Raw genomic sequence first — 26425 nt, forward strand, 5'->3', positions numbered from 1 at the left:
TAAGGCTTCAGACTGGGCGATGGAACTGCCAGGGTTATCATATGGGTTTGTATGTGATATCAGTGCTTCACAATATCTTTCTTTTGGGATTTTCTTCAGTTCTTCCATCCAGAACACTCAGTTGAGAAATATTCAATATTGTTGTACAGCATGTTTGAGATCGTGCCACAGTTTTACAATGATATTCAGTCTGGGGCCTCTTTTGGCCTATTATGTCCTGTTACGAGCGTTCCAGAACCGTTCCTGGAGTCTTTGCTGGAGGTTCTTCACTGTCTTCCTGGAACACAAACCTCCTTCACCTGCAGTGTCTGACTGTCCAACATCGTCCTCTAGGATCTCTTGATATTTGATGGAATCCCTTCTTCCTTGCACCCGAACAGTATCTCCTGTTCTAAAGCTGCCACACGACCCCAAAGCATCATTGGGTGAAACCCCGTGCTTGCCACATGATGAGGTGCGCTTCTCTACAGATGCTTCACATTTTTTCTCCAAAGACCTTGTTTGGTTGTAGGTTTGGTCCAAAGAACATGGCTCCAAAAGGACTCAGGTTGTCAAGGTCCTTCTCTTGTTTCAGACACTTCATTTTGTGTTGAGGTCGTAGGAAAGGCTTCCGTCTGGAAACTCTGACATGGATTTGTGGCTGAGGTGCGCTGTATCGTTCTGCAGCTCTTTGCAGCAATGCATCGCTTCTTCTGAGCATTTCTCGCCAGGTTTCCAGTTCATCTGCTATCTTCCTTGCTCTTCCACCCCTTGGCTGGATTTCAACTAATCCATTTATCCTCCATCTTCTGATGATGTTTCTGACACAGGAAAGAGGTTCATTCAAACATTGAGGGAGTTTTTTGTTTCCTTCCCTTGTTGGTGGAGGTGAACTGTCGAGACGTTTGATGAAGTTTTCCACTGCACTCTGATGCAGTCAAATTACAACGAAGTGGAATTCAATCGAACACTGAAGGATGAGTAAAGGGTAATGGCAATCATCTTTCTCTTTCAGATGGGGGCCCCTCCTCACTGCCCTATGTGTCTGAAAATAAACATTGAACATCCCTCATTCCAGTCTGGAGAGTTATGCTGGTCGTCTCTCCAACAAAGTAGCCCAAGGTCCATAGTTTCAGAAAGTATGCAGATAAAATCAACACCTTCTTAAAATTAAAAATACCGTTCCCCTCCGAGCATCACCTGAAACTGAGGCCCTCCTCGTGTTTCCAGAGGCCCCTCTCACACTTACTGGTAAATCACCTCCACGCAACTGAGAAATTTACAGGCCTCTGTTCGCGCGGGATCTGGTGATGACGAGGGAAGTGAAGCGGTGGACGGACCAATCGGAGGCTGCGCTTTAGAACGTCGTTCCCACGGTGAAAGTTCGGATATTTTCAAGCCAGAAACCGTGGGTTGATAAATCCATCCGCTGCGCTCTGAATGCTCGCACGGCCGCTTACAACGACGGTCTTGTATCTGGTAATATGGACAATTACAAAGCGGCGTCGTACAATCTGCGGAGGGCGGTGAGGGACGCTAAACGGACGTACAGGGAGACTGTGGAGCTACAGATGGAGCGGGGGGACATGAGACGATTGTGGCAGGGGCTGCGGAATATTACGAATTACAAGAGCAGCTCCCCCCCAGCCACGAGTGTGGACGCCTCCCTGGCCAACCAACTGAACTCCTTTTATGCGCGGTTCGAGTCTGGCAGCAGCACCGCTAGCTCGCCGGCTAATTGGAGTTACACCGCTGGGGATGAGCGCGCACTCTCAGTGTCCGTGCACGAGGTCAGGAGGGCTCTGATGCGTGTGAACACCAGGAAAGCTGCGGGTCCAGACGGCATATCTGGGCGAGTACTGAAGACCTGTGCTAACCAGCTAGCTCCGGTGTTCACTACAATATTCAACATCTCCCTGGCTGAATCAGTGGTCCCGTCCTGTTTCAAGAGGTCCACCGTCGTTCCTGTCCCGAAGATCGCCTCTCCAACCTGCCTGAATGACTACCGTCCGGTGGCCCTCACCTCGGTGGTCATGAAGTGTTTCGAGAGGCTGATTAAGGATTACATCTGCGCCTCCCTTCCCCGCACCTTGGATCCGTTGCAGTTCGCGTACCGGCAGAACAGATCCACGGATGACGCGGTCTCCCAGGTACTGCACACCACGCTCACGCACCTGGATGGCCAGAAGGGGGCCTATGTGAGAATGCTGTTCATTGATTATAGTTCAGCTTTCAATACCATAGTCCCCACCAGACTGGCTGTCAAGCTGATGGAGCTCGGACTGAATGCTCCGCTGTGCGCCTGGATCCTGGACTTCCTCACAGCCCGCCCCCAGGTGGTCAGGGTGGGGAAGTACATGTCAAGCTCCCTCACCCTGAATACAGGATCCCCCCAGGGCTGCATCCTCAGCCCCCTACTGTACTCCCTGTATACACATGACTGTGTGGCCAGGTCCAGTTCCAACACCATCATCAAGTTTGCTGACGACACCGTGGTGGTGGGCCTGATCACCGACTGCCATGAGAAGGCCTACCGCGAGGAGGTGGCTGACCTGTCACTCTGGTGCCAGGACAACAGCCTCCACCTGAACGTCAGCAAAACCAAGGAGCTGATTGTGGACTTTAGGCGTGGATCACAATCGAGGACGCACGCGCCGTTGTGGATTAATGGGACTTCTGTCGATAGGGTGAGCAGCTTCAGATATCTGGGAGTCCACATCACAGAGGACTTAACATGGACTGTTCACACAGACACTCTGGTGAGAAAGGCGAGGCAGCGTCTCTACCACCTCAGGCAGCTGAGGAAATTCCGGGTCTCGGTGAGGATCCTCAAGTCCTTCTACTCTGGAGCAGTGGAGAGCATCCTGACAGGCAACATCACTGCCTGGTTTGGTAACTGTACTGCCCAGGACAGGCGTCCCTGCAGAGGGTGGTGCGTTCAGCTGAACGTACCACTGGAACTACCCTCCCCCCCTTGCAGGAGCTATACAACAGGAGGTGTAGTAGCAGAGCTGCAGGATCATGAAGGATCCTCATCACCCCAACAACGGACTGTTTCAGCTGCTGCGTCAGGCAAGCGCCTCCGCAGTCACGCAGCGAGAACAGAGAGACTGAGACTGAGTTTCTTCCCTCAAGCCATTAGAACTGTCAACGCTGACCTCACCAGGGGTCCTAACTGAGCCATGCACTAGGCTCCACTACCTACTGTACTGTATGTAGCATACTGTACCGCATACTGTGTCACTGTTCAGGGTTGTTCGTGATGTCGTATTGCTGCGCCGTACTGTTGTATACTGTGCTGTATTATCCCAAACACTACCTCCCTCTATTCACATTCACATGCCACTTTAATGCACATATCTGTATATACATAAGCATATTCTCTCTATCTATTCCATTTTATTTCATTTTATGTTTATTGTATTTTATTCTATATATTTTTATTTTATTCTATAAGTATTCAACTTACTGTATTACGTTTTAGGAGTCAGTTAGTCGGTCTACTAGAATGAAATTTTTTATTTTTATTTTTTCCTAGGACATATTGTGTGCTATCACCGGGTGCCTTGCATTACATTTCACTGCATATATGTATGAAAGTATGTATATATATGTGTCAAATAAAAATCTTGACTCTTGAATGAAACACATGCAGCCTGGCGGCGCCGATGAGCGGCTCGGGCGATATTGTGAGCTGCTGCGTTCCGCTCTCAGTTCAGGCTTGTCCATAAAATGCATAGCCTTGGGTGGTGTGCATGTGCATGTGGACGTGCAGGTGAGGCGGGCGCAGCAAATCAAACTCGCCGTTTCAGAAGCCTCGACTACGGTGGCCCTGAGAGGTCAATGCACTGCAACTTAAGAAAACACATAGCGAAAAGACAAAACACAAGCAAATTACGAAAAACGCAACTGCATTAACAGAAAAGACAAACGCAAAAACACATCACGGAAATGAGCCACACGACTTCAGAACTGAGCCACACAGCATCCACTGATTTATCTGCCATAAAATGGGGATGGTAGCTCAGGCGGTAGAGCTGGTGGTCTAGTAATCTAAAGGTTGCTGGTTGGATCCCAGGCTCCTCCTGCTAGCATGCTGTAGTGTCCTTGAGCATGACACTTAACCCCTAATTGCTCCTGATGGCTGCGTCCGTCGGTGATTGTACAATTGTAAGTCGCTTTGGATAAAAGCGTCTGCTAAATGTAATGTAAAAAAATATATATATATTAAGCTAAATTATTTTGTGTCTGTAATTGTATCAGTAAGAATTTATTTAAGTAACAGTACCACAGAGCCAGTAGAAGATGTTTTCTCTGGAACATTGCACTTGAATGGCTAAAATAAAAACTGTGGATTGATATAAAAGTGTTGTTTTTTTTTCTATTTATGTATTGGATGGAGGAAGCAGATGGAGGATTTGGACACGGTGGTCTAGTGTGGAGCGACTAGTCTGTGATAGTCATGGCTCCAGGTTGTTACTTGTATAAATTCTTATGAATAATTACATACACAAAATAATTTAGTTTAATATATTTTATTGCAGAGAAATCAGTGCATCCGGTGGGCTCACTTCCGTAATGTGGTTTTGCGATTGTGTTTTCTGTAAAGACAGTTGTGTTTTCTATTAACACGGTTGTGTTATCTGTTAAGACGATTGTGTTTATGTTGATGCTGTTGTGTTTTCTATGAATGCAGTTGTGTTTTCTGTTAAGACGGTTGTGGGTTCTGTTAATGCAGTTGAGTTTTCTGTTAAGACGGTTATGTTTTCTGTTAATGCGGTCGTGTTTTCTGTGAATGTGGTTGTGTTTTCTGTTAAGGTCGTTGTGTTTTCTGTTAATTAATTTGTGTTTTCTGGTAAGACGGTTGTGTTTTGTGTTAATGCTGCTGTATTTTCTGTTAATGTGGTTGTGTTTTTTATTAAGGCAGTTGTGTTTTCTGTTAATGCGGTTGTGTTTTCTGTTAATGCGGTTGTGTTTTCTGTTAATTAATTTGTGTTTTCTGTTAAGACGGTTGTGTTTTCTGTTAAGACAGTTGTGTTTTCTGTTAAGACGGTTGTGTTTTCTGTGAAGGTCGTTGTGTTTTCTGTTAATTAATTTGTGTTTTCTGGTAAGACGGTTGTGTTTTGTATTAATGCTGCTATATTTTCTGTTAATGTGGTTGTGTATTTTATTAAGGAAGTTGTGTTTTCTGTCAATGCGGTTGTGTTTTCTGTTAATTAATTTATGTTTTCTGTTAAGACGGTTGTGTTTTCTGTTAATGCTGCTGTATTTTCTGTTAATGTGGTTGTTTTTTATTAAGGCAGTTGTGTTTTCTGTTAATGCGGTTGTGTTTTCTGTTAATTAATTTGTGTTTTCTGTTAAGACAGTTGTGTTTTCTGTTAATGCTGCTGTATTTTCTGTTAATGTGGTTGTGTTTTTTATTAATGCGTTTCTGTTTTCTGTTAACATGGTTGTGTTTCCTGTTAATGCGGTTGTGTTTGCTGTTAATGCAGTTGTATTTTTTGTTATTGCAGTTGTGTTTTCTGTTAAGAAGGTTGTGTTTTCTGTTAATGCAGTTGTGTTTTCTATTGAGGCGGTTGTGTTTTCTGTTAACTTGTTCGTGTTTTCTGTTAATGGGGTTGGGTTTTCTGTTAAAGTGGTTGTGTTTCCTGTTAATGTGGTTGTGTTTTCTGTTAATGCGGTTGTTTTCTGTTAATGCAGTTGTATTTTCTGTTAAGATGGTTGTGTTTCCTGTTATTGCGGTTGTGTTTTCTGTTAATGCGGTGGTGTTTTCTGTTAATACTGTTGTGTTTTCTGTTAATGCGGTTGTGTTTTCTATTAATGGGGTTGTGTTTTCTATTAATGCGTTTGTGTTTTACGTTAACGTAGTTGTGTTTTCAGTTAATGTAGTTGTTTTTCCTGTTAATGCAGTTGTGTTTGCTGTTAATGGGGTTGTGTTTTCTGTTCATACGGTTGTGTTTTCTGTTCATATTGCTGTGTTTTCTGTTATTGGGGTTGTGTATTCTGTTAATGCGGTTGTATTTTCTGTTAATGCAGTTGTATTTTCTGTTATTGCAGTTCTGTTTTCTGTTAAGACGGCTGTGTTTTCCATTAAGACGGTTGTGTTTTCTGTTAATGCGGTTGTGTTTTCTTTTAATGCGGTTGTGTTTTCTGTTCATATGGCTGTGTTTTCTGTTAATTGGGTTGTGTTTTCTGTTAAGGCGGTTGTGTTTTCTATAAATACGGTTGTGTTTTCTGTTAATGAGGTTGTGTTTTCTGTTAAAGTGGTTGTGTTTCCTGTTAATGCAGTTGTTTTCTGTTAATGTGGTTATCTTTTCTGTGAATGCAGATGTGTTTTCTGTTAAGATGGTTGTGTTTCCTGTTAATGCAGTTGCGTTTTCTATTAATTTGGTTGTGTTTTCTGTCAATTGGGTTGTGTTTTCTGTTAAGGTGGGTGTGTTTTCTGTTAATGCGGTTGTGCTTTGTGTTGATGCAGTCGTGTTTTCTGTTAAAGCGGTTGTGTTTTCTATTAAGATGGTTGTGTATTCTGTTAATGAGGTTGTGTTTTCTGTAAATGCAGTTGTGTTTTCTGCTAATGCGTTTGTGTTTTCTGTTATTGCGGTTCTGTTTTTCTTCAGTTGCAGTGCATTGAGCTCTAAGGGCCACTGTATTTGATGGCTTCTGAAAGAGTTTGATTTGGCCTGCACACCCTGATCACGGAGCTCAAGGTCAACTGTTGTGTTATGCTTTCAAGATTCAAGATTCAATTTCAAGAGGTTATTTGTCACATACATATACATACGGTTATACATATATGCTGTGAAATGTCATGATACCCGGTGATTACACACAATAAAAATAACAAAAGAAAAATACTAAAATGTGCAAAATCAGCACGAGGCGCTCGTGCAGGCAACGCTAGGGGCGGCACCACAATCGCGATTCTGGGTTCTATAGTTATATGATAGTATTAATTGTCTTTGTTGCATTAAATTAATATTTCAAATCCTCCTTAAAAACTTAACTTAACTTACCTCCAGTACTTACCTCACAGCACTGAAGTGATTTAACTGAGAGTTAAATGTACTTATTAACAGTCGTGGAAAGTAACAATGTACAAGTACTTTGTGACCATATTTTCCAGTACATTTTTCAAGTATTTGAACTTACTTAAGTAGATTTCGTTTTGGAGACTTGGCTTTTCCTCCAATACATTTAAAAGAAAATATGTCTTGATACAGCAGCTCTTTGTGTCGAATTATATCAGGACACTGCATATGGACACTTCAAGAATTTTTACTTTAATAATACAAGCACTCATACTTTTACTTACTTTAAAATGTCATTGTGGTATTTTAATGATTTTGTGTCAGGGTTTGTACGTTTACTGCAGTAAAAGAGTACTTTTCCCACCATTGGCTCCAGGGACGAGTGCGTGGGCGCACGCCGCTCGCAGCTTTAAAGAATTGAAGCCAGCAGGACACAAGAATTTATGTCAGATAATACAATGTGGAGCCCAACCCAGCACTCCCAACACAACCCTTCACACACACACACACACACACACCCTCTCCTCCCTTAATGTCCCTTTCCTATTGCCCTATTAGTCTGTCTCTTTTTCCTGTTCCTTCTCTCTATTTTTCTTAAACCCTTTCTAGCATTATTCTCCTGTTCTCTCTCTCTCTCTCTCTCCCCTCTCTCCCCTCTCTCTCTCTCCCCTCTCTCTCTCTCTCTCTCTCTCTCTCACCCCCCCTCTCTCCCCTCTCTCGCTCTCCCCTCTCTCTCTCTCTCTCTCTCGCCCCTCTCTCTCCCCTCTCTCTCTCTCTCTCTCTCGCCCCTCTCTCCCCCCTCTCTCTCTCTCTCACCCCCCCTCTCTCCCCTCTCTCTCACCCCCCCTCTCTCCCCTCTCTCTCTCTCTCCCCTCTCTCTCTGGAAGTGTTCACTGTTATGGATCCTTCTCTATACTTTGATGTGGAGGATCTCCCTCCCCCTCTCCACAGTGAGGAGCAGTAGAAGAGGAAGAAGAGATAGAAGAAAAAGAAGAAGAAGAAGGAGGAGAGATTGACAAAGAACGAGGGAAGCAGCAGATAACAGAACATCTGGGCGAGCGCTGGGCCCTCTCGGTGGGTGGGTGGTGTTGGCACCGACGGCCTTCCTACCCGGCCCTTTCATCTCTGTTTGGACATGGGAGTCGGGCCCCGGACCCTGGGAGGGGTGAAGGGCCCTGCGCCAGAAGAGGAGGAATCTGCCGCTCCCACTGTCTTCAGGAGCGCCGAGGAGCATTCCTCCTCCATCCTTCCCTCCATCCCATCTCCCCAAGTGGAACCAGAACAACTCCACCATGTCCAAGAGCTTCCTGTGCCGCATGTTGGACCACATACACCCAGACTGCGGTTCCAACATCAGTTCAACAGCATTTGCATTCTTGAGCTTGTATTTTACTCATGAATACAAAATGAGTAATAGACATTGGAGACAATAGATGCACATTCTTTTATTTTCTGTACTGGAGCCCTGGATCTTGTTCCTAACTGAGTTGCCCTAACGCCCAAATTTCCCTTCCGGGAACTCGACAAAGTACTATCTTATCATATTATTATATTAAACACACAAAAAACATGCAAAACTCCTTGGGATTTCACATCAAATACACCACCAACATTTACATTTACATTTATTCATTTACACTTTTGTCCAAAGCAACTTCCATGAGAGACCAGAAACAATCAAAGCAGACTTTGACCATTAGAGCAACCTCAACCTTTAGTTCATCAGCTCCTGTTGCTAAATTCAACCAGATACAAGTACAAGATGCTGGAAGTAATCTTTAGCTCTCGCAGAAGTCTTTGCAAATGTAGAGCTGAACTATCTAAATCCCAATATTGGATTTTAAAATAGAATTGATGAAGCGATGTTGTTGCCTGTGGAGTCAGAGTATTATTGGAAGCATAGTCTGAACAAACCATTTACGCCAAAGCTGATCAGTGCGTGAATGGTTTTCTGAGATGAAGCAGATTCCCACTGAGCCAAGCCGGTTCAAATGTAACAGCTGTTCTCTGAGGAGGAACAGGGAGATATGGCGTTGGACACCTAAACCTCACATGGTTTCATGTTTGGGCTGGTCACTCACATCCGATCATCCAATCGAAAGCTCCGCTGGCAAGCAGGTAAGTACACAGTAGGTAAGGCAGCAAAGTTCTCACGTCGAAAATAAAATTATAAATAATAAAAATTAAAATGTAATTCTTTTTAAATTGCAAAGGTTGGGACAGGCCTGGATGGGACCCAGCGAGCTTTGTATTCAACAGTGCAGTTAGTGCAGCCTTCCATTAATCTCTCCGTCTAACCATTATTTCCAAATACTTGTACAATCCCGGTCCAGAGCCAAGAAAAACAGGAGACAGGGATCTCAATTCTTAAACAGGGAATTTGGAATTAGGAAGTTGATGCGTATGGACCTGTGTGTTCATCAGATTTGGTTGGAGATAAGTTCCCGGGCCTCTTTGGGTTGTCACCTGGTGTGAAATTCCTGTGTTTGTATCAATAAATCTTTGATTCATTGACATCTTTTCATTTACATTTACATTTAGTCGTTTAGCAGACGCTTTTATCCAAAGCGACTTACAAGGGAGAATAACATTCAAGCTACATTGCGACAGAGATTAGTGTAACAACAACATTAGTGTAACAATAAATACTGCTAGGTAGTGCTAAGTAATTGTAGGTTAGGACAGGAGGTACTCACTGAAGAGCTGGGTCTTCAAGTCAATGAGCTCTTCGACAATGAGCCAGTCAACTGAAAAACATGTGAAAATCTCCTCATCTATCGCCCCCCTAAAGCCTCCACCACCTTCACGTCTGAGTAGTCTGAACTGCTTACCCCTGTCTGTTCCATGTCCCAGTCCATCCTTCTGCTCGACAACTTCAACATCCACGTGGACTCCACCAACATTTCCCACAGATTTCCTGTCACTGTTGGACTCTTGGACAAAACCAAGATCCAATATTACTCCACCCTCATTGGCAATCAGCAAAACCACCCCAGAATGCTGTTCTCCAATATTAACCGGCTGTTCCGCCCCCCTGATCCCCCTCAATCCCCTGACCCCTCTGACCGCTGCTCCATGTTCCAGGAGTTTTTCCAGGCCAAAGTGGACACCATCCACCCCAAACTCCAATCGCCTGCCCTCCCACGCATACCCCAACCACAGGGTGTTGCACCCCCAGCTTCCTGCCCACCCCAGTGCTGTCTCTCCTCCTTCTCCTCTGTGGACGTGGCATAAATTACTATGCTGGTCACCAAGGCCAAGGCCTCCACCTGCTCTCTGGATTCTATGTCCACAGCCCTGGTCAAGGCATGCCTACCCGCCCTCTCCCCTGTCATGTTGGCCATCATCAACACCTCCCTGAAATCCAGCACGGTTCCCACCAGCTTCAAAATGGCCTCAGTCACACTGATAATAAAGAAGCCTGGTCTCGACCCGGACAACCCAACCACTACCACTCGATCTCCAACCTCCCATTCCTAAGCAAAATCCTGGAACGAGCTGTTGCCGCCCCACTCCAACAGCACATGTCCAACCATGAGCTTCACGAACCCCTTCAACCTGGATTCAGAACTCACCGCAGCACGAAGACCGCCCTCATTAAAATCCCTACCTGATTGCTGCTGACGCAGGCTACATCAGTATTCTCATCCTCCTCGACCCCTCAGCTGCCTTCGACACAGTTTCCCACATTATCCTCCTCAACTGTCTATCTGGTAACCTTGGCCTCTCCGGTACAGCACTCTCCTGATTCCAATCCTACCTCACCAAGAGGAAGCAGTTTGTCTCTATCGGAGACTCCTGCTCCTCCCCTGGCCCAGTCGACCAAGGCGTTCCTCAAGGCTCCGTTCTTGGGCCCCTCCTCTTCACCATCTACATGCTCCCCCTTGGTCAGATCATGCGGGGGATGGTAGCTCAGGCGGTAGAGCTGGTGGTCTAGTGATCCAAAGGTTGCCGGTTCGATCCCAGGCTCCTTCTGCTAGCATGCTGTAGTGTCCTTGAGCAAGACACTTAACCCCTAATTGCTCCTGATGGCTGCGTCCGTCGGTGTTTGAACAATTGTAAGTCGCTTTGGATAAAAGCGTCTGATAAATGACTAAATGTAAATGTAATGTAATCATACACCACCACAGTCTATGCTTCCACACCTACGCCGATGACACCCAGTTATACCTCAGCACTAAACTCCTAAGCTCCCCCCTCAGTCTCTCAACTGTCTCCACGACATCAAAGTCTGGATGTCATCAAACCTGCTCAAAGTCAACCATAACAAAACCAAACTCATGGTTGTGGCACTGCCAGTCAGGTTGGAGATCTGCTCCTGGTTGTTGATGGCCGCTCTATCGTCCCATCCCCTGAAGTACGCAACCTCGGCGTCATCTTCGATTCATCCCTTTCATTTCACTCACACATCAAATCCATAACAAAATTTGCCTTCTTCCACCTCAAGAACATCTCCAGACTCCACCCATCACTGCCTGAGTCTGTGGCAGAAACACTAATCCACGCCTTCATCAATCCCGTCTGGACTACTGCAACGGAGTCCTGTCTGGGGTTCCAAGCAAAGTTCTGGACTGGCTCCAGTTTGTTCAAAATTCTGCTGCTAGAGTTCTCACCCGCACCAAGCCCTGGCAGCACATCACCCCCACCCTCATCCATCTCCACTGGCTCCCTGTCAAATCCCATATTTCCTATAAAGTCCTACTACTAACCTACAAATTTCTCCGCCCCGCAGTACTGAGCTGACCTCCTCCACTCCTACGCCCGCAGCACCTAGCTGCCCTCCTCCACCCCTACGCCCCGCAGTACCTAGCTGACCTCCTCCACCCCTTCGCCCCGTCCCAGAAGCTGCGGTCGTCGGACACGGATCTGCTCTCCACCCCCTGCACTAGGCTACGAACCTTTGGGGACAGAGCCTTCAGTGTGGCAGCCCCCACCCTCTCGAACTCTTTCCCAACTGACATTCAAAGTGCTCCATCCCTGGCCACCTTCAAAAACCTCCACAAAACTTTTTTCTGTTCTTATTTTATTTTGATTTCTCTATCCTGTCTTGTTTTGTTTTTTATTTTTCCATTGTAAAGTGTCCTTGGATTTGTGAAAGGCGCTAAATCAATCCAAGTTATTGTTGTTATTATTATTATTATTATTATTATTATTATTAACAAAACACAAACCCCAAACTCTCCCTTCCATCCACCCATCCATCCATCTACCTTCCCTCCATTCAGCCACCCATCTTCCCATTGCTCCATCCTCCTTTCGATCCATCCATCCGTCCATCTATTCATCTATCTCATCCATCACTGTATCCATTGATCGCTCCATCCATCCGTCCATCCATCATCTATCCATCCTTCCATCCACCTATCCACTTTCCTATAAATCCATCCTCCTTCCCATCCATCACTTCATCATCCATCCATCTTTCCACCCATCCATTCATCCATCCATCCCTTAGTACTCAGCGTCAGAAGTTAGCTCAGAAGTTAGTTATGTGGAAAAGGAGCCGTTCTACCGTCGGAGACTTCAGGGAGATGGTGGAATGAGCTCCATCCATCTTCTGCTCTGATTATCTGCTAGACTGCCTCTTCTCTGGACCCTGAAGAAGAAAAGACTTCCAGTTAAACATCAAGCGGTGCGCTCATCTGGTCGCCGTGGAGACAGCCCTGCGTTCATCACCCGAATGAGCTGGAACGACGAGCATCTAATGAGACGCGAAATGGCAAATGGCCGCTGTCCCCGTTGTGACCCGTCACCCGTCGGTTGGTGCGGGTCACCAAACAGCACGCGGTCAAACACTGTTGTTTTTTTTACACTCAGACTTTACTGTTTGTTTAATTAGGCGCCAAATGGGTTTGTGGGTAAGTGGTCATGTGACAAACACGATGAGCTTGAAGGTCGAAACAGTCACAGGAGAGCGTGACTCATGTATCCGTGAGTAAAAATAAACCAGAAAACAGGAGTCACCTTCAAACTGCACAACACTTCAAGTGTTCCCCTCTGCAGGTCCGCTTTAGTCATCCGGCTCCTTTGTGCCAACATTCGACAGCAGGAAGTAGGTCGCGCAGGGGAGCGTCTTGGACCCCTAATAGAGTCCCCATTCCTTTTTTCCCCAAGACAAATATTACATTCCTGGTCCTTCTCAGCGTTAAGGCTGATGTCTCTGTGGGTGGAGTAGCCGACTTTTATTTCTAATGTTTTGTTTTTGGGGAGGAGGGATGTAATTTGACACACTGGCCAAAAGGAAGGGACTGGGACCATAAGTAGCCATTTCATTGTAGAGACCAGGGTTGGATCAAATGGAAAGATCGCAAAATCGAATCAGTCTTTATACGTCGGAAAAACACCAGGGGAAAAAACTCATTGCAAACAGTGCATTATTTCAGGTTTCCCAGAGTTGTATTGTCTCTCTTGGCTGCATCGGCGCGAACATACAGAGAGTACAAAGAGGAAGTCGCGTCGCTTCCTACTGGAAACCTGTAACCTGTAGCCAAAGGTGTTTTCTGGATGTGCTGCTGCAACTACAGAAAGTTATTTTAAATATAACGTGGTATTACTGTTATACTGTCATTTTTTATCTGAGACAATGACGTTCTAAGCTGCAGGATCTGGCAGGGAACAGTCTGTAGCCGATCCAGGTCAGTGCAGAGCGTGACCTCAGCCACATCCCATCCAGGATGCCGTGCACGTTTCCCATTCCTTCCCAACAGCTGGCGGCTCCACCATCACACGGTACGGCATGGAGTCCAGCAGGCAGCTGCCTTGGGGTAAATCATTAGCCGCCATGTTGATAAGGGACACATTAGAGACTCACCTGATTGGTTGGAACGACTGCAGAGAGATGGCACAAAACAAATAATTTCTTGGATGTTCCTGATCATCTTCTTTTATATTTAAAGGAATGCAATGCACCGTTTTAAATGACTTACCAGAACATGTTTGAAAAGCTTTATTTTCTCAATAAAAAGCAGTTTCAAAAATGTTTTGTCTATTGGTTTGCTTTTGAATAAATTCCGGCCCATCCTTTTCAAAGAACAATAACAGAATACGCCCAAAAACGTGTGGAAACATGGACATCACGACGTTGCTTTTCATATTTTAGTATTACTGTCGTTAAATATTTGAAAACTTTTTCAACATATTCAAATTACACAAACAAAAAGGACAAACTACACTGTTGTCACTGGATTCTCTTCAAACATATTGTTTTTGTAAAACCTATATTTCTCATGTTAAGAATGAGAAAACCTAAAAAAAAATCAAGAATAATTTAAATATGATCATTTATCCTTTTCTCCAATGACCCAATGATTTATTTTCAGTCCAACAGTAAGCAATGTCAAAACCAATCTGTCATTTACTTCAAAATAATATTAAAAAAAAGGACAAAATTCATGAGATTTGGTATAAAATACTTTAATAAATAGTTAGATTGTTCTAAGAACAAACAAAAAGAAATTCCACTAACAAACCGAGATTGCCAAATTTTGTACAGGATAATTACAAGTTTCTGCACATTCGGCCCGTCGTTTGGGGAACTGAGAGAAGGCGGAGGAGGAGAAGGATTTGGGATTTACTGTATGATCAGAATCAAAACAAAACATGTGCAAACACATTCACAGGAAAAACATCTGACAGTTTGCATCCAACAGTTTCGTTTCTCTCTCGCTGAGTCTCCCTAGTGCAGAAACGCAACAACAAAAACAACAAAAACAACAACAACAACAACAACAACAACAAGATCAACAGCAACAACTTGTTCCCTTCATTAAACCAAAACAGAAACAGGAAGCAGGAAGTGGATCCTCCGTTCAAACCGAGTCCCGGCTTGCTTTGGATTTAGTGCCGAAAGGAAATGCTTTTGATTTTGTGGCAGAACAGCGTCCCCAGATCTCCTGAGCACCAGCAGGGGACACGTCACTCAGGTCTCGGGCTAGGGGCGGGCGGGGCGGGGTGGGGAGGGGCGGGGGCGGGGCAGTTCTGATCACCATGGCAACCAGGCGTCGACATACAAATGGCGAGACTTTGCCGTGCCGAGGGTTTGGTTTTTCGAAGCTCCTGGGCGTAAAGATGGACCGGTCAGAGAACTTGGGCGTGAGCTGCACCCCGTGGAGCACGGGCATCCCATAATGAACAGAAACGGACTAAATATGGAGTCTTCCAATTAAACACGATTGGCGATAAGCAGAGATGAAAAATGGCTTCGGTAAATCCCCCGACGGCCCCGAAACGCTGACATGAAAGCCTTAGAGTCCAGGGGAGGGTGAGTCGACCTGGGAGCCACTTCCTCCGCCTCGCTCCGGGATGTCCGTCCATCTTTTGCGGGTCGAACTCTCCAAACAGCGGAACAGAAAAAAAATTAAATAAGATAAGATAACGGCCGGGGGTTGTTGTTCTAGTGATTTAAGTTGGACCGTCCTCTAAGTCCGACCTCAGATATTCGGAATGACATCATTTGAAGCAAAAAAAAACAACAAAAAAAAAAACAAACAGACAGAAAACGACCACAGAATAATCTCATTCTTTTAAAATAACTATCATACAGAGCGTCACTTAAGTTACTAAATTCAATTATACACAGCCATTTCTCATATTTACATATGTACAGCCTGTTGGGGTGAAGGGTTCTCGCTCGGACATCTTTTCCCTTTTTATACATTTAAAACCTTTTTCGGCATAAACTCTGGAGATAAAGGATGAAAACACAGCGGCTGAAGGCACTTCCCACCCCCTCAAAAAACACTGAAAAAAATAAACTAAAATAAAACAAAAAAGCGATGGAGCGAAAAAGAAACCCTTAAAAGCCGCATCCAAAACATAATCTTTTGGAGCATTTACAGGAAATGGAAAATATGTTTATGAATGTAAACAAAAGTCGCTCACGCCGGACGCTCGGTGCCGGCTTCCAAAAGCGCCGATTATATTTCTACGTATAAAACGTCCTTTTTTTTTTTTTTTTACTTTTTGAAAAAGAGCATGTTCTCCAGGCGGCGTAGAAAAGGCCGGTGAGGGCTAAGGCAGACAGGAAGTAGAACCAAGAGCTGCCAGTGAAACTCCAACGGGGCAGTGCGCAGGTCACACGACGGGTCAGCTTTCCCGGGATGCATTGTGGGTAAAAAGGCTTTTTTTCCCAAGGAACGAAAACCACTTGTAAACAAACAGCAACGAAAAATGATCAAATCAAAGAAAATATTCCAGCGGCAGCTGCAGAGTTACGTCCGTTTCCTTCCTCTTTTTTTGGGGGGGGGGGGGGGGTTGTTTTCCTCTTTGGTAAAAATAAAAAGCATCTGTCTCGCCACTGAAGATTCAAAATTAAATTAAGGGTGAGAAATGAAAAGGTCTCGAAGTGAAATCTTCATTTTCGTTTTTGGTTCTCAGACGACGTCGCCGCGGCCCCTCCCTACGTGGCGGCGGCCCTGCCTCATACGTAGTGGTCCTTGACGTCGTCCCGCGGCCGGGCGCTGTTCAGGTTCTTGCACCGGTTGTCCTTGTTGTACTCCGTCCGGTGGGGGCTCTTGACGGGCCAGCCCTGCCTGGTGCAGATGAGCGGGCCCTTCCCCGCGCCCGTCCCCGTGTCTTTGGGGCCCCGCCCCCCGCGCTCCTCCACGCCGCCGCCCTCCTCGCCCTCCTCCTCCTCCTCCTCCTCCTCCTCCCGCTCCTCGTCGCCCCGCTCGGCCCCGTCTGGGGGGCCCATCAGCTTCTTGCGCTCGCGCCGGGCGTCCTTGTCGCGGTTGTCCTTGTTGTCCTTGGGCGTCCGTCCCCGCAGCGGCTCCAGCTGGTTGTTGACCGTCCCGTCCTCGGCCCCCGGGGACCCGCGGCACGCCCTCTCGCGGTCTTTCTTCCTCTTGCGGGTCCACCAGACGCAGACCACGATGCAGAAGACCCAGAGCACGCCGAACACCACGCACAGGACCGGGACCACGTAGGCTGCACAGGAGAGGACAAAGACATTCAAACTGGGGCCCGAGTCCCTCGACTCCGCCCGATGCTGCTCGTTTGCCTGGAAAAGGTGAAACGGGCGTAAATCTCACCTGGCAGAACATTTGGATCGTTATGGCTGTTTGCAGTGGAATTGTGGTTTATTTTTTCGTTCACTAGGGGGCGTGGCCAAGCAGCACATCCAACTCTCATAAAGCCTGATGGTGGAGGAACTGGTTCTAGGGACCACATCACAATTCAAAGGGTACAGAGTTGAAGGCTGAAAAGGGTGTGGTTTGGTATTCCCCTCGAAGGGAATGTTAAGGAGACGTCTCAACTGAAGTTGAGGGTCAGTTGATGGACGTTAGACGTTCGCGTTGTTTGTTTTATCTTCACCCGTGAGTTTCGGCAGCTGTGGGGCGTGCGCTCCTGGAGTCTCCCGGCGCCTCCCGTGTTAAACCCAAACCCCCCCAACCCCCCGGTCGCGGCACCCGGCTTGATCCCCTCACTCACCGACGGGCGGAGTCCCGACGGGCGTCTCCACCTTCACCTCCACCACCGCCAGCATGACGGTGCTGTTGGGTCGCTTGGACAGCGAGGAGATGATGGAGCTCGCCGCCTCCTGGATGTGACCGCGGTCGCTGTCCTTCGCTCGACCGTCCTGCTCGAAGGACTGGGTGGAGAGAGAGAGAGAGAGAGCGAGGGCGAGTGAGAGAGAGAGAGAGAGAGAGAAAGAGAGAGAGAACTGAAAATTAAACCTATTGAGAAGATTTCCTCCTGATGTGCAGTCTTGACCATTCCCCGAAAAAAATTAAAACATTCTGCTTTACACACAAATCCATAGACAGTTCAAATGTCCTGAGCTTGAAAGTGAAAAACTTAAGTTTTGTTCCAGGAGTAATGAGCAGATGCGGCTTTAGGACTTTAAGCTTCAGAAGCTTTGTCACAACGGAGAGAAAAAGAACAAGAAACGAAAGAAAGAAAGAAAAAAGAAAGAAAGAAAGAAAGAGCAGCAGCAGCAGCAGCAGCAGCAGCAGCAGCAGCAGCAGCAGCAGCAGCAGCAGCAGCATGGAGGACAGAACGCTGGAAACAAAGAGGGTGAGAACAGAGGGAACGTGGGAGAAAGGAGAGGAGGGACGGGGAGTTGGGAGGAGAGCTTCCTCCTCCGCTCACATCTGTCCGGCCTCCACCCCCTGCAGGGTGGAGTAAACTTCTTCATGAGTTGATCAGACAGCAGCGGGGGGGGGGGGGGGGGATTAGTGTTCTTCAATTAACAAACCCACAATGCAGCCCCACCCCCCTGCTCCACCATCAGCTTTGAAGCTCCTTCTTCAGGATCAGCTGCTGCTTCACCCCCGACGCTGTTAGCGCCGCAATGAAGCCTACAAGCCTCCACCTTCAGCATCAAGGTGCTTCCTGTGTTCTCCTCCATCTCTTCTCGTCGATTCCTTCTTTTCTTCCTTTCCTCAAATGCTTCTGCCTCCTTCCCTCAGCGGCGTCAGGGGGAGGAGCTCTGCACCCCACCCGACCAGCGGCCTCGTGGCGTGACGTTCATCAACGTCAGGTGACGTTCCCCCGACGTTCCACTCCGTGCTGACTCTCCTCCACGGTGCAGCAGGAGCCACGGGTGGAGCCAGACACCTCCCAGGAAACAAGACGCCGTGGGAGGTGTTTGTTGTTTTCCTTGTTTGTTTTTTGTTTTTTTCAGGCCTACCACACCTCTTCCTGTACGCAACACACACACACACACACACGCACACGCACACACACACACGCACACACACTCACACACACACACACGCACACACACACACGCACACACACACACGCACACACACACACCCACACACACTCACACAGACCCACACACACACACACACACACTCACACACACACACACACACACACACACACAGAACATGACAGCATACACATCACAAGACCCTAATCCCTCCATTAAGAGCTTAGTGCCCAGCGGAGACTGACTGGGTGGCCGAGAGACACTGAGAGAGGGAGAGAGAGAGAGAGATGGAGAGAGGTGGAGGGAGATGAGAGAGAGGGAGAGAGGTGGAGGGAGATGAGAGAGAGGGATAGGGATTGGGGAGAAAGTAAAGAGGGAAGCAAACAGGTAGATAAATATAGAACCAAGAGAAAGGAGAGAGCGACAGAGAGAGAGAGAGAGAGAGACGGGGGGAGGGGAAGAGAAGAAAGTAAAGAAGATCAATTTGATCCAGTTGGACTCCAACGATGGAGCCAAATTGGGCTTTAATGAAGTGGCAGAGAAAGAAGGAGGGATGGAGGGAGGAAAGAAGGGAGGCCCTGCGTAAAGGGAGAGAGACAGAGTGTGTGGGTACCATGGCAACCTCCACAGCATCACTGTTGGAGTAGCTCAGGTCGCACAGGATGAGCAGCGCCCGGTCACTGGCGAGCGTCCGAGTGACGGGGAGATACCTCAGCTCCGAGCAGATGTTCTCCAGCGTGGTGCCCTGCACACACACACACACACACACACACACACACACACACACACACACACACACCAAACACCAAACACCCTTAATTCTAACCTCTGTGTGTTTGAGCTTATAACATCTCACATTTAACCTATTACACAATATAATAAGGTATTACTCATTGTGATAACCTCTTACATTATGACATATTTTAAGCTATGACATTATAACCTATGACATATTATTACATATGACATATTATAAGCTATGACATATTACAACCTATGACAGATGTTGTTGCACTATGTAATACTTTATTTCCTCACAGCTTATTAAGTTGTGTGATTAGTTTCCACAATGTCATCTGTTACGTTATGTCATCACCTATGACACGTCCCGGTGTCACCGGGAAGCTTCTCCGCGTTGTGTCGGTGAACGTCGCTCACCTGTGGAACTTTGTCCCGTTTGAAGATGAGCGTGATGCGGACGCAGCTGTTGTCAAGGTAACCGCTGTTGGGCTCGCACTGGGTGTGCAGCGGTGTGGGGGGGTCGGGCGTGGAGCACACGCCCCAGCGGTGGCAGGGGGGGGAGAAGCAGGTGAGGTACTGGTGCTCCACACACTGCTGACGCCCGTGGCAGGAGCCGGGGGGGCCAACGTCCGGAGGGGGGGCCGCCTTGGGGAGGAGGCAGGGCCGGCGACCGCACCTCACCTGGAAGCAGCCAATCAGAATGCGGCTTTTCAGCACCGAGGCTCAAGCCCGCCCCCTTCCGACTCACTCTACTCGATGCCCTGTCTTTTGTCTTTACTTGTGGGGGTCCAAGAGGGCCACAACTCATCCAACCCTGAATTGGTTGAGAGTATCCACTTAGAGCATCCAAAGTTGTTTAAAAGATTAAAGGGGACCTATGATGCTCCTTTTCAACAAAGGAGGGGTTTGAGCTTTGATCTCTTTAATTTAGTCCGTAAACGTTCTCGCTGAAATCACCTCATCAGTCCACTAAAATCTGTTTTTGAACCAATTTGAGGCAAGAAATACGCAGTCCAGTGGCTGAATCTTCACTTCCTGCACTGCAGGGGGCGGTGAGGCTGGGGGCTTTTTCTGGCGCCACAAACAAAAAGAAACACACAGCAAATACTTATATTTCTCTGGTCTGCAGCTTTGTCACAAACAGTTGGTATTTATTCCTCTTTCTTTTAAAAGATTTGTGCTGGTCTCTGCAGCCAACAGAGCACTTACCATGATTAGCTCTTAGCTTGGATGCTAGCGGGTCAGCTTCGCTCTCCGGGTGTGGTTGGAGTTACTCAGATGGGGGCGGTTCTAATTCTACTGAAGTGATGTATATTACTGCGATGATGTAAATTAGGGCTGCAAATATGACAGGCTCGTTTCTTTTCAGACATGTTTTCTGAAACAGACAGCTCATAAAAAAACGACTGAGTTGCCTTAACTCACAGCGTGTGCGTTAGTAGGCCCCTCAGAGGCCTGTGCAACAGCCCTGAAAAGGTGAGTTTTGCGTAATAGGTCCCCCATAAAACATGCTTCTGCCAAGACAGAGGGGAACGTCTTTGCCTAGGTTTGCAGGGAAGCCGTTCATGAGTCACCATAGTCCACAGAGGCTGCAGCATTGTTTGGAAGGAGATCCTGTAGTACTGGGGTTGCATAACCTTCAACAGTAGTAAAACCAAGAACCGGCTAAAGCGCACGGACAGAAAATCTAAAACTTCGAAGAGCAACACTCTACAGCCAGACTCACCTTGGAGCAGAGGACGTTGCCGTGGACGCACTGGCAGCCGTTACACTCCTCCTCCCAAGTGCTGCCGTGAGGAAACTGCAAACCGGAATGACGACAAGACTTCCCAATGCCTATGACTGGAGAGAGGAAGCGAGAGTTACAGAGAAAGACAGAGATGATAACCCCAACATTCCCAGCTCTAAGCCACAACAAGGGACAGCACCTCAGCACCTCGGCACTTGAGGGCAGAACAGAAAGTCTTTCAATAAAACATCTTTGGCGATAGTAGTTTTGTTTATGGGGATGGTAGCTCAGGCGGTAGAGCTGGTGGTCTAGTGATCTAAAGGTTGCTGGTTGGATCCCAGGCTCCTCCTGCTAGCATGCTGTAGTGTCCTTGAGCAAGACACTTAACCCCTCATTGCTCCTGATGGCTGCGTCCGTCTGTGTTTGAACAATTGTAAGTGGCTTTGGATAAAAGCGTCTGATCAATGACTAAATGTAAATGTAAATGTTTATGGTCCTGAGGCTGGCCCAACGTCATTACCTTTCACAAGATGGTTCTTAAAGGAGGAAGGATTAAATATCTCCCTTCAGGACTTGTGGACAGGAAGATGAGATATTGTCTGTCCAATTTAAAAGAACAGGTAAAAACAGTTTGTGGTGTGGGGGTGGTGTGGTTTAAGCAGCCACACCTGTCTTGGGTCTAGGTTATTTGGGCCCGGGATCAGAGGTGGCTGTACGCCTGGTGATGGTTCGAGCAATCAATGAGTAACGGATAATACCCTCATCCCCACACACACAGGGAGAACCTCTGTCATGACATGTGTCCATCTGCTCCCGGCTTGTTACATCTAGCCACTCTCAATAAACTTGTGTTTTTGCAACATCTCTGCCCTAACCCTATGTCTCTGTGGCAAAGGGCCCTGAAGAGGCCACGAGGGTGGCGTGCGGCAGGCGGATCCACCACACAGTTCTTTACCAGGTTGTAGTGAGTACAGTGGCATTTATTATTGTCAATTGACGACCCATTTCTCTCCTTCTCTTTGGTTTTTGAGTTTAAGGCGAAGAGACTCACAGTCCTGGCACTGGGGCCCGCTGTGTCCCGGGGGACACAAGCAGCGGAAGCCGTTGATCTCGTCCACGCAGGTGGAGCCGTGGGCGCAGGGCGACGACTGGCACTCATCCATGTCTGCAGGACGGAAAGAGACGAGGGAGCTTCAATCACCGGGCACGGGGCGGCTCCATAGGCCATTGCAATAATCTATTACAACTTTCCCCTCAAAATACTATGACTCATATGAACCAACTTCCAGATTACTCCCAGTGTGGGTAACAGTAATATTCTTTAAAATAAATCAACTTGCTCAAGGGTAAACGGACGAGTTGAAAGAAAGACTTGAAATAACTGAGCTCAGGAGGTAGAGCTGGTGGTCTAGTCATCTAAAGGTTGCTGGTTGGATCCCAGGCTCCTCCTGCTAGCATGCTGTAGTGTCCTTGAGCAAGACACTTAACCCCTAATTGCTCCTGATGGCTGCGTCCGTCGGTGTTTGAATAATTGTAAGTCGCTTTGGATAAAAGCGTCTGATCAATGTAATGTAAATGTAAATAACGCCACGTTTTGCAATAAGGTGTAAAAATGATGAATTATGATGTAATGAAGCTTTCATTGGGTAATATGTCTTGAATGCAATACCATAAAAGTCTGGTCGCATTTTGTAGTATTGCAAATGTACAATTACAGAATGCAGTGGTCATTTTATTAATTCATTTGTAATAATTAAGTTCATTATACAATAACTATGTAACACTGTAGTAACTACATAAACATTGCCGTCTTCAATTATATCATGTATCCCAAGTTAGTAATTTATAAAACGTCCATTTTGTTGTACCTCCAAAAATACATACTAAGCACTTGTAATAACCTTTTTTTAAAAGGTTATTACATCAAGTAATAGGGCATTCGAATATGTGGTGAAAATTTTTACTTATGTCATTCAAGATATTTATCTCAAAGAGTATTGTTATTTCATAATCGAGGTCAAATGTATTTATTATTTTGCCAAGTTATTACATAATGTGTTGCTGCTGGAGACCCTCGTCTCTGGAAACTGGCATCAGAAATAACTCATCAAAATGTCAGGGAATAGGCTTTGAACAGGGAGATAAAGCCCGTTTTGTGGTCAAAGCGCTTCCCCTCGGACGACCTCGCTCCTTTCTCCCAGAATGCCGCGGGAGATCGCACCGGCCCGTCTGCAGAAAGCGCCGCTGACCTCTGGCCGGGACAGAGGTCAGAGGTTAACGCCGTCTCACTAAAGGCTTCCTAATCTGTCGCCCCGGCACAATAACTCACGCCCCCCCCCCCCTTCACCCCCACACACACACACACACACACACCCACACACACCCACCCACCCACCCCCACATACACACACACACACACACACACACACACACACACACAGACACACACACACACACACACATCGACACACACACTCACTGATGCGGCAGTCCGGTCCGGCGAAGCCCGGAGAACACTCGCAGCGGAACCAGTTGACACCGTCCACGCAGACACCGCCGTTGTAGCTGGAAGGACAAAAGAGAAAGGCCTGAGAGGAGCTGGGACGTCTGGGACGCCACGAGTTCAAGATAAAATGAGAACAAATACCAAGAAATTCAAGATGAGATGGGATAAGAAGGCAAGGAAAATAGTGGTTTCTCATCGGTTGTTTTAGTGCCTTGCTACACAGGGAATAGAACCCTGAACCCTGGGTGTGTTTTTGGTACTTTTTAAGACTTTTTCTAAAGAAATTCCTTCATGCTCTTCACACCGGGAATAGAACCCCCAACCCTGTAGCATTGGCACAGGGTGTCAGCTGTAATTTAACACCTTGTAAGACCTTTTCAACACCCTATCAACCGGGAACTTAGTAGTGCCTTGTTCTGTCCACTGAGCTTCATCAGGGAATAGAACCCCTAACCCAGAAAGTGCAGCGCCAGTGCCCGGCTCTGCCCGGACCGGCGGCCTTTGTCCTGCGTCCACTTCCGTTCCCACGCTGGACACTCGGGTCGGGTGGGGGTGGGGCCCACTAAAGCTGATCCCTGATCAATGTCCTGACTTCATATGCTAATTCCCGCTGACCACATACTGAGCTGAGGCTATAGGCATCCACCCCCCGCCCCCACCCACCCCCACCCAGGGTCAGGGCTCTGAATGGGGGAACGGGGGCTAATCTGCCTGTCAGTCATTGTGTGGGTGCGGGTGTGTGTGTGTTGGGAGAGTGGATCTCCCCAGGCACGCACACACACACACACACACACACACACACACACACACACACACACACACTGTCCTGAAATTAACATTTAACATTCATTCGGACACAATTTTGCAGATTAAATGAATGATCTTTAAATAAGATCAAATACTATTACTAATAAATACTAATAAATACTACTACTTTTCTCTCAATATTTAGGAATATAATGAATGTACTGAACCTCAGTTATAGGGATTCTGAACCTATAACATGCAATATATAAGTGAGAATGACGCATATACATCAATATAATAATCACTACAGTAAAATTCACCATGATTATGATCACACAGCCACACACACGCACACACCTAGACACACACACACACACATCTACACAAACAAACACACACACACACCTAGACACACACACCTAGACACACACACACACACACACACACACACACACACACACACACACACACACACACACACACACAGATCCTGATCTCAAATAGGAAATCCAGCAGCATTAAGAGATTTTGCAGGATGAGAACATTGTGTGAGTCATAGATCCACATATGTGTGTTTCTGTGTGTGTTTCTGTGTGTGTGTGTGTGAATGTGTGTGTGAATGTGTGTGTGAATGTGTATGTGTGTGTGTGTGTGTGTGTGTGTGTGTGTGTGTGTGTGTGTGTGTGTGTGTGTGTGTGTGTGTGAGCGGTGGACCGTGCTTATTGAAGGTGCTGCTCATTGGGCTCCATGTCATAGCCACAGCACTCAAGCACTGATGTAAACAATCAAAGTGTTGATATATGATATGATATATGATATTTGGTAAAACAGAACAGACAATGTTCTAGGTGTCGCAGCAGTCGTACCAGGGGTGAGGGTTGCAGTCGTCAAGATCTGTGAAAAGACAACAAAAAAAGCTTTGAATTATTATCTTTCTTCATATATTAAGAAGTTAAAAGCTGAACTTGGTGTATTGCGAGATTTTTATCTAATTTGCCAATATACAGTCATAAATATAGCCAGTTATAATAATAATAATAATAATAATATCAGATAAATATTATAAAAAGGAATCCAAATATTCATGCAATTCACTATAAATAAAAGCTAATACAGGATCGTTATAAAAAAATAGAAAAAAAATAGGTTTTCAATTCAAAATGTCAACAAAATATCAACGAGGAAGATGTTGACATCATATTTAAGCTATTTCTATACATTAAATTTGAGGTATTTTTTAACAACTAAATATTGATTCAAGGTATTCTTTAACTAGTAAACATCATATTTAAGGTTTTCTTGGTATTTTCTCACAACTGAAAGTGATATTTAAGGTATTTTCTAAGCACTAAACGTGATATCTCAGGTGTTTCTCTCACTCCTGCTGCAGGTGGCTCCCTCCCAGCCGTCGATGCAGATGCAGGTGAAGCTTCCTGCTCCGCCCACACAGGTTCCCCCGTTCTGACACGGAGCGGAGTCACACGAGCTGTTCTGGGCTGAGGGAGGAGAGGAGCGAGGGATGAATAGTCTTATCTTCCCCCTTCTCATCTTGTCTCGTGGGTGGTGGTGTACTGACCCGTGTTGCAGGTGGTGCCTCCCCACCCCGAGGGGCAGCTGCACAGGAAGGAGTCTCCGTGGTCGAAGCACGTCCCCCCATTGCTGCAGGTGGAGGGGTCGCACTGGCTGTCTCCTGGGCGGGGCAGGCGTGAGGGAGGGGGGAGATCAGGCAGAGAAGAGAAAATATCTATCTATCTATCCTTCCATCCACCCATCCAGTCATTCATCCATCCATCCATCCACCCATCTATCCACCCATCCATCCACCCATCTATCCACCCATCCATCCACCCATCCATCCACCCACCCATTCATCCAACCATCCATTCATCCATCCACCATCCATCCACCATCCATCTATCCATCCATCCATCCATCCATCCACCCATCCATCCATCCATCCATCCATCTATCCAACCATCCATTCATCCATCCACCATCCATCCACCATCCATCTATCCATCCATCCATCCACCCATCCA

General features: G+C 46.7%; 1 protein-coding gene across 1 annotated transcript in view; it reads right to left on the reverse strand.

Annotated features, from left to right (window-relative positions):
- Positions 1 to 14410: 14410 nt before the first annotated feature.
- LOC307238947 (protein jagged-2-like) overlaps positions 14411 to 26425 on the reverse strand; it is a 53907-nt gene continuing 41892 nt past the window's right edge. The window contains exons 17-26 of the mRNA XM_080012104.1: positions 25963 to 26076; positions 25766 to 25882; positions 25253 to 25280; positions 23613 to 23698; positions 22185 to 22298; positions 21131 to 21246; positions 19822 to 20085; positions 19277 to 19408; positions 17436 to 17595; positions 14411 to 16931 (exon numbers count right to left, since the gene is read on the reverse strand). Of these exons, the coding sequence (XP_079868230.1) occupies positions 16426 to 16931; positions 17436 to 17595; positions 19277 to 19408; positions 19822 to 20085; positions 21131 to 21246; positions 22185 to 22298; positions 23613 to 23698; positions 25253 to 25280; positions 25766 to 25882; positions 25963 to 26076 (1637 nt within the window). The 3' untranslated portion in view covers positions 14411 to 16425. The remainder of the gene's footprint in view (positions 16932 to 17435; positions 17596 to 19276; positions 19409 to 19821; positions 20086 to 21130; positions 21247 to 22184; positions 22299 to 23612; positions 23699 to 25252; positions 25281 to 25765; positions 25883 to 25962; positions 26077 to 26425) is intronic.

This window comes from Zeus faber (assembly GCF_960531495.2).
Source record: "Zeus faber genome assembly, chromosome: 13".
NCBI lineage: Eukaryota > Metazoa > Chordata > Actinopteri > Zeiformes > Zeidae > Zeus > Zeus faber.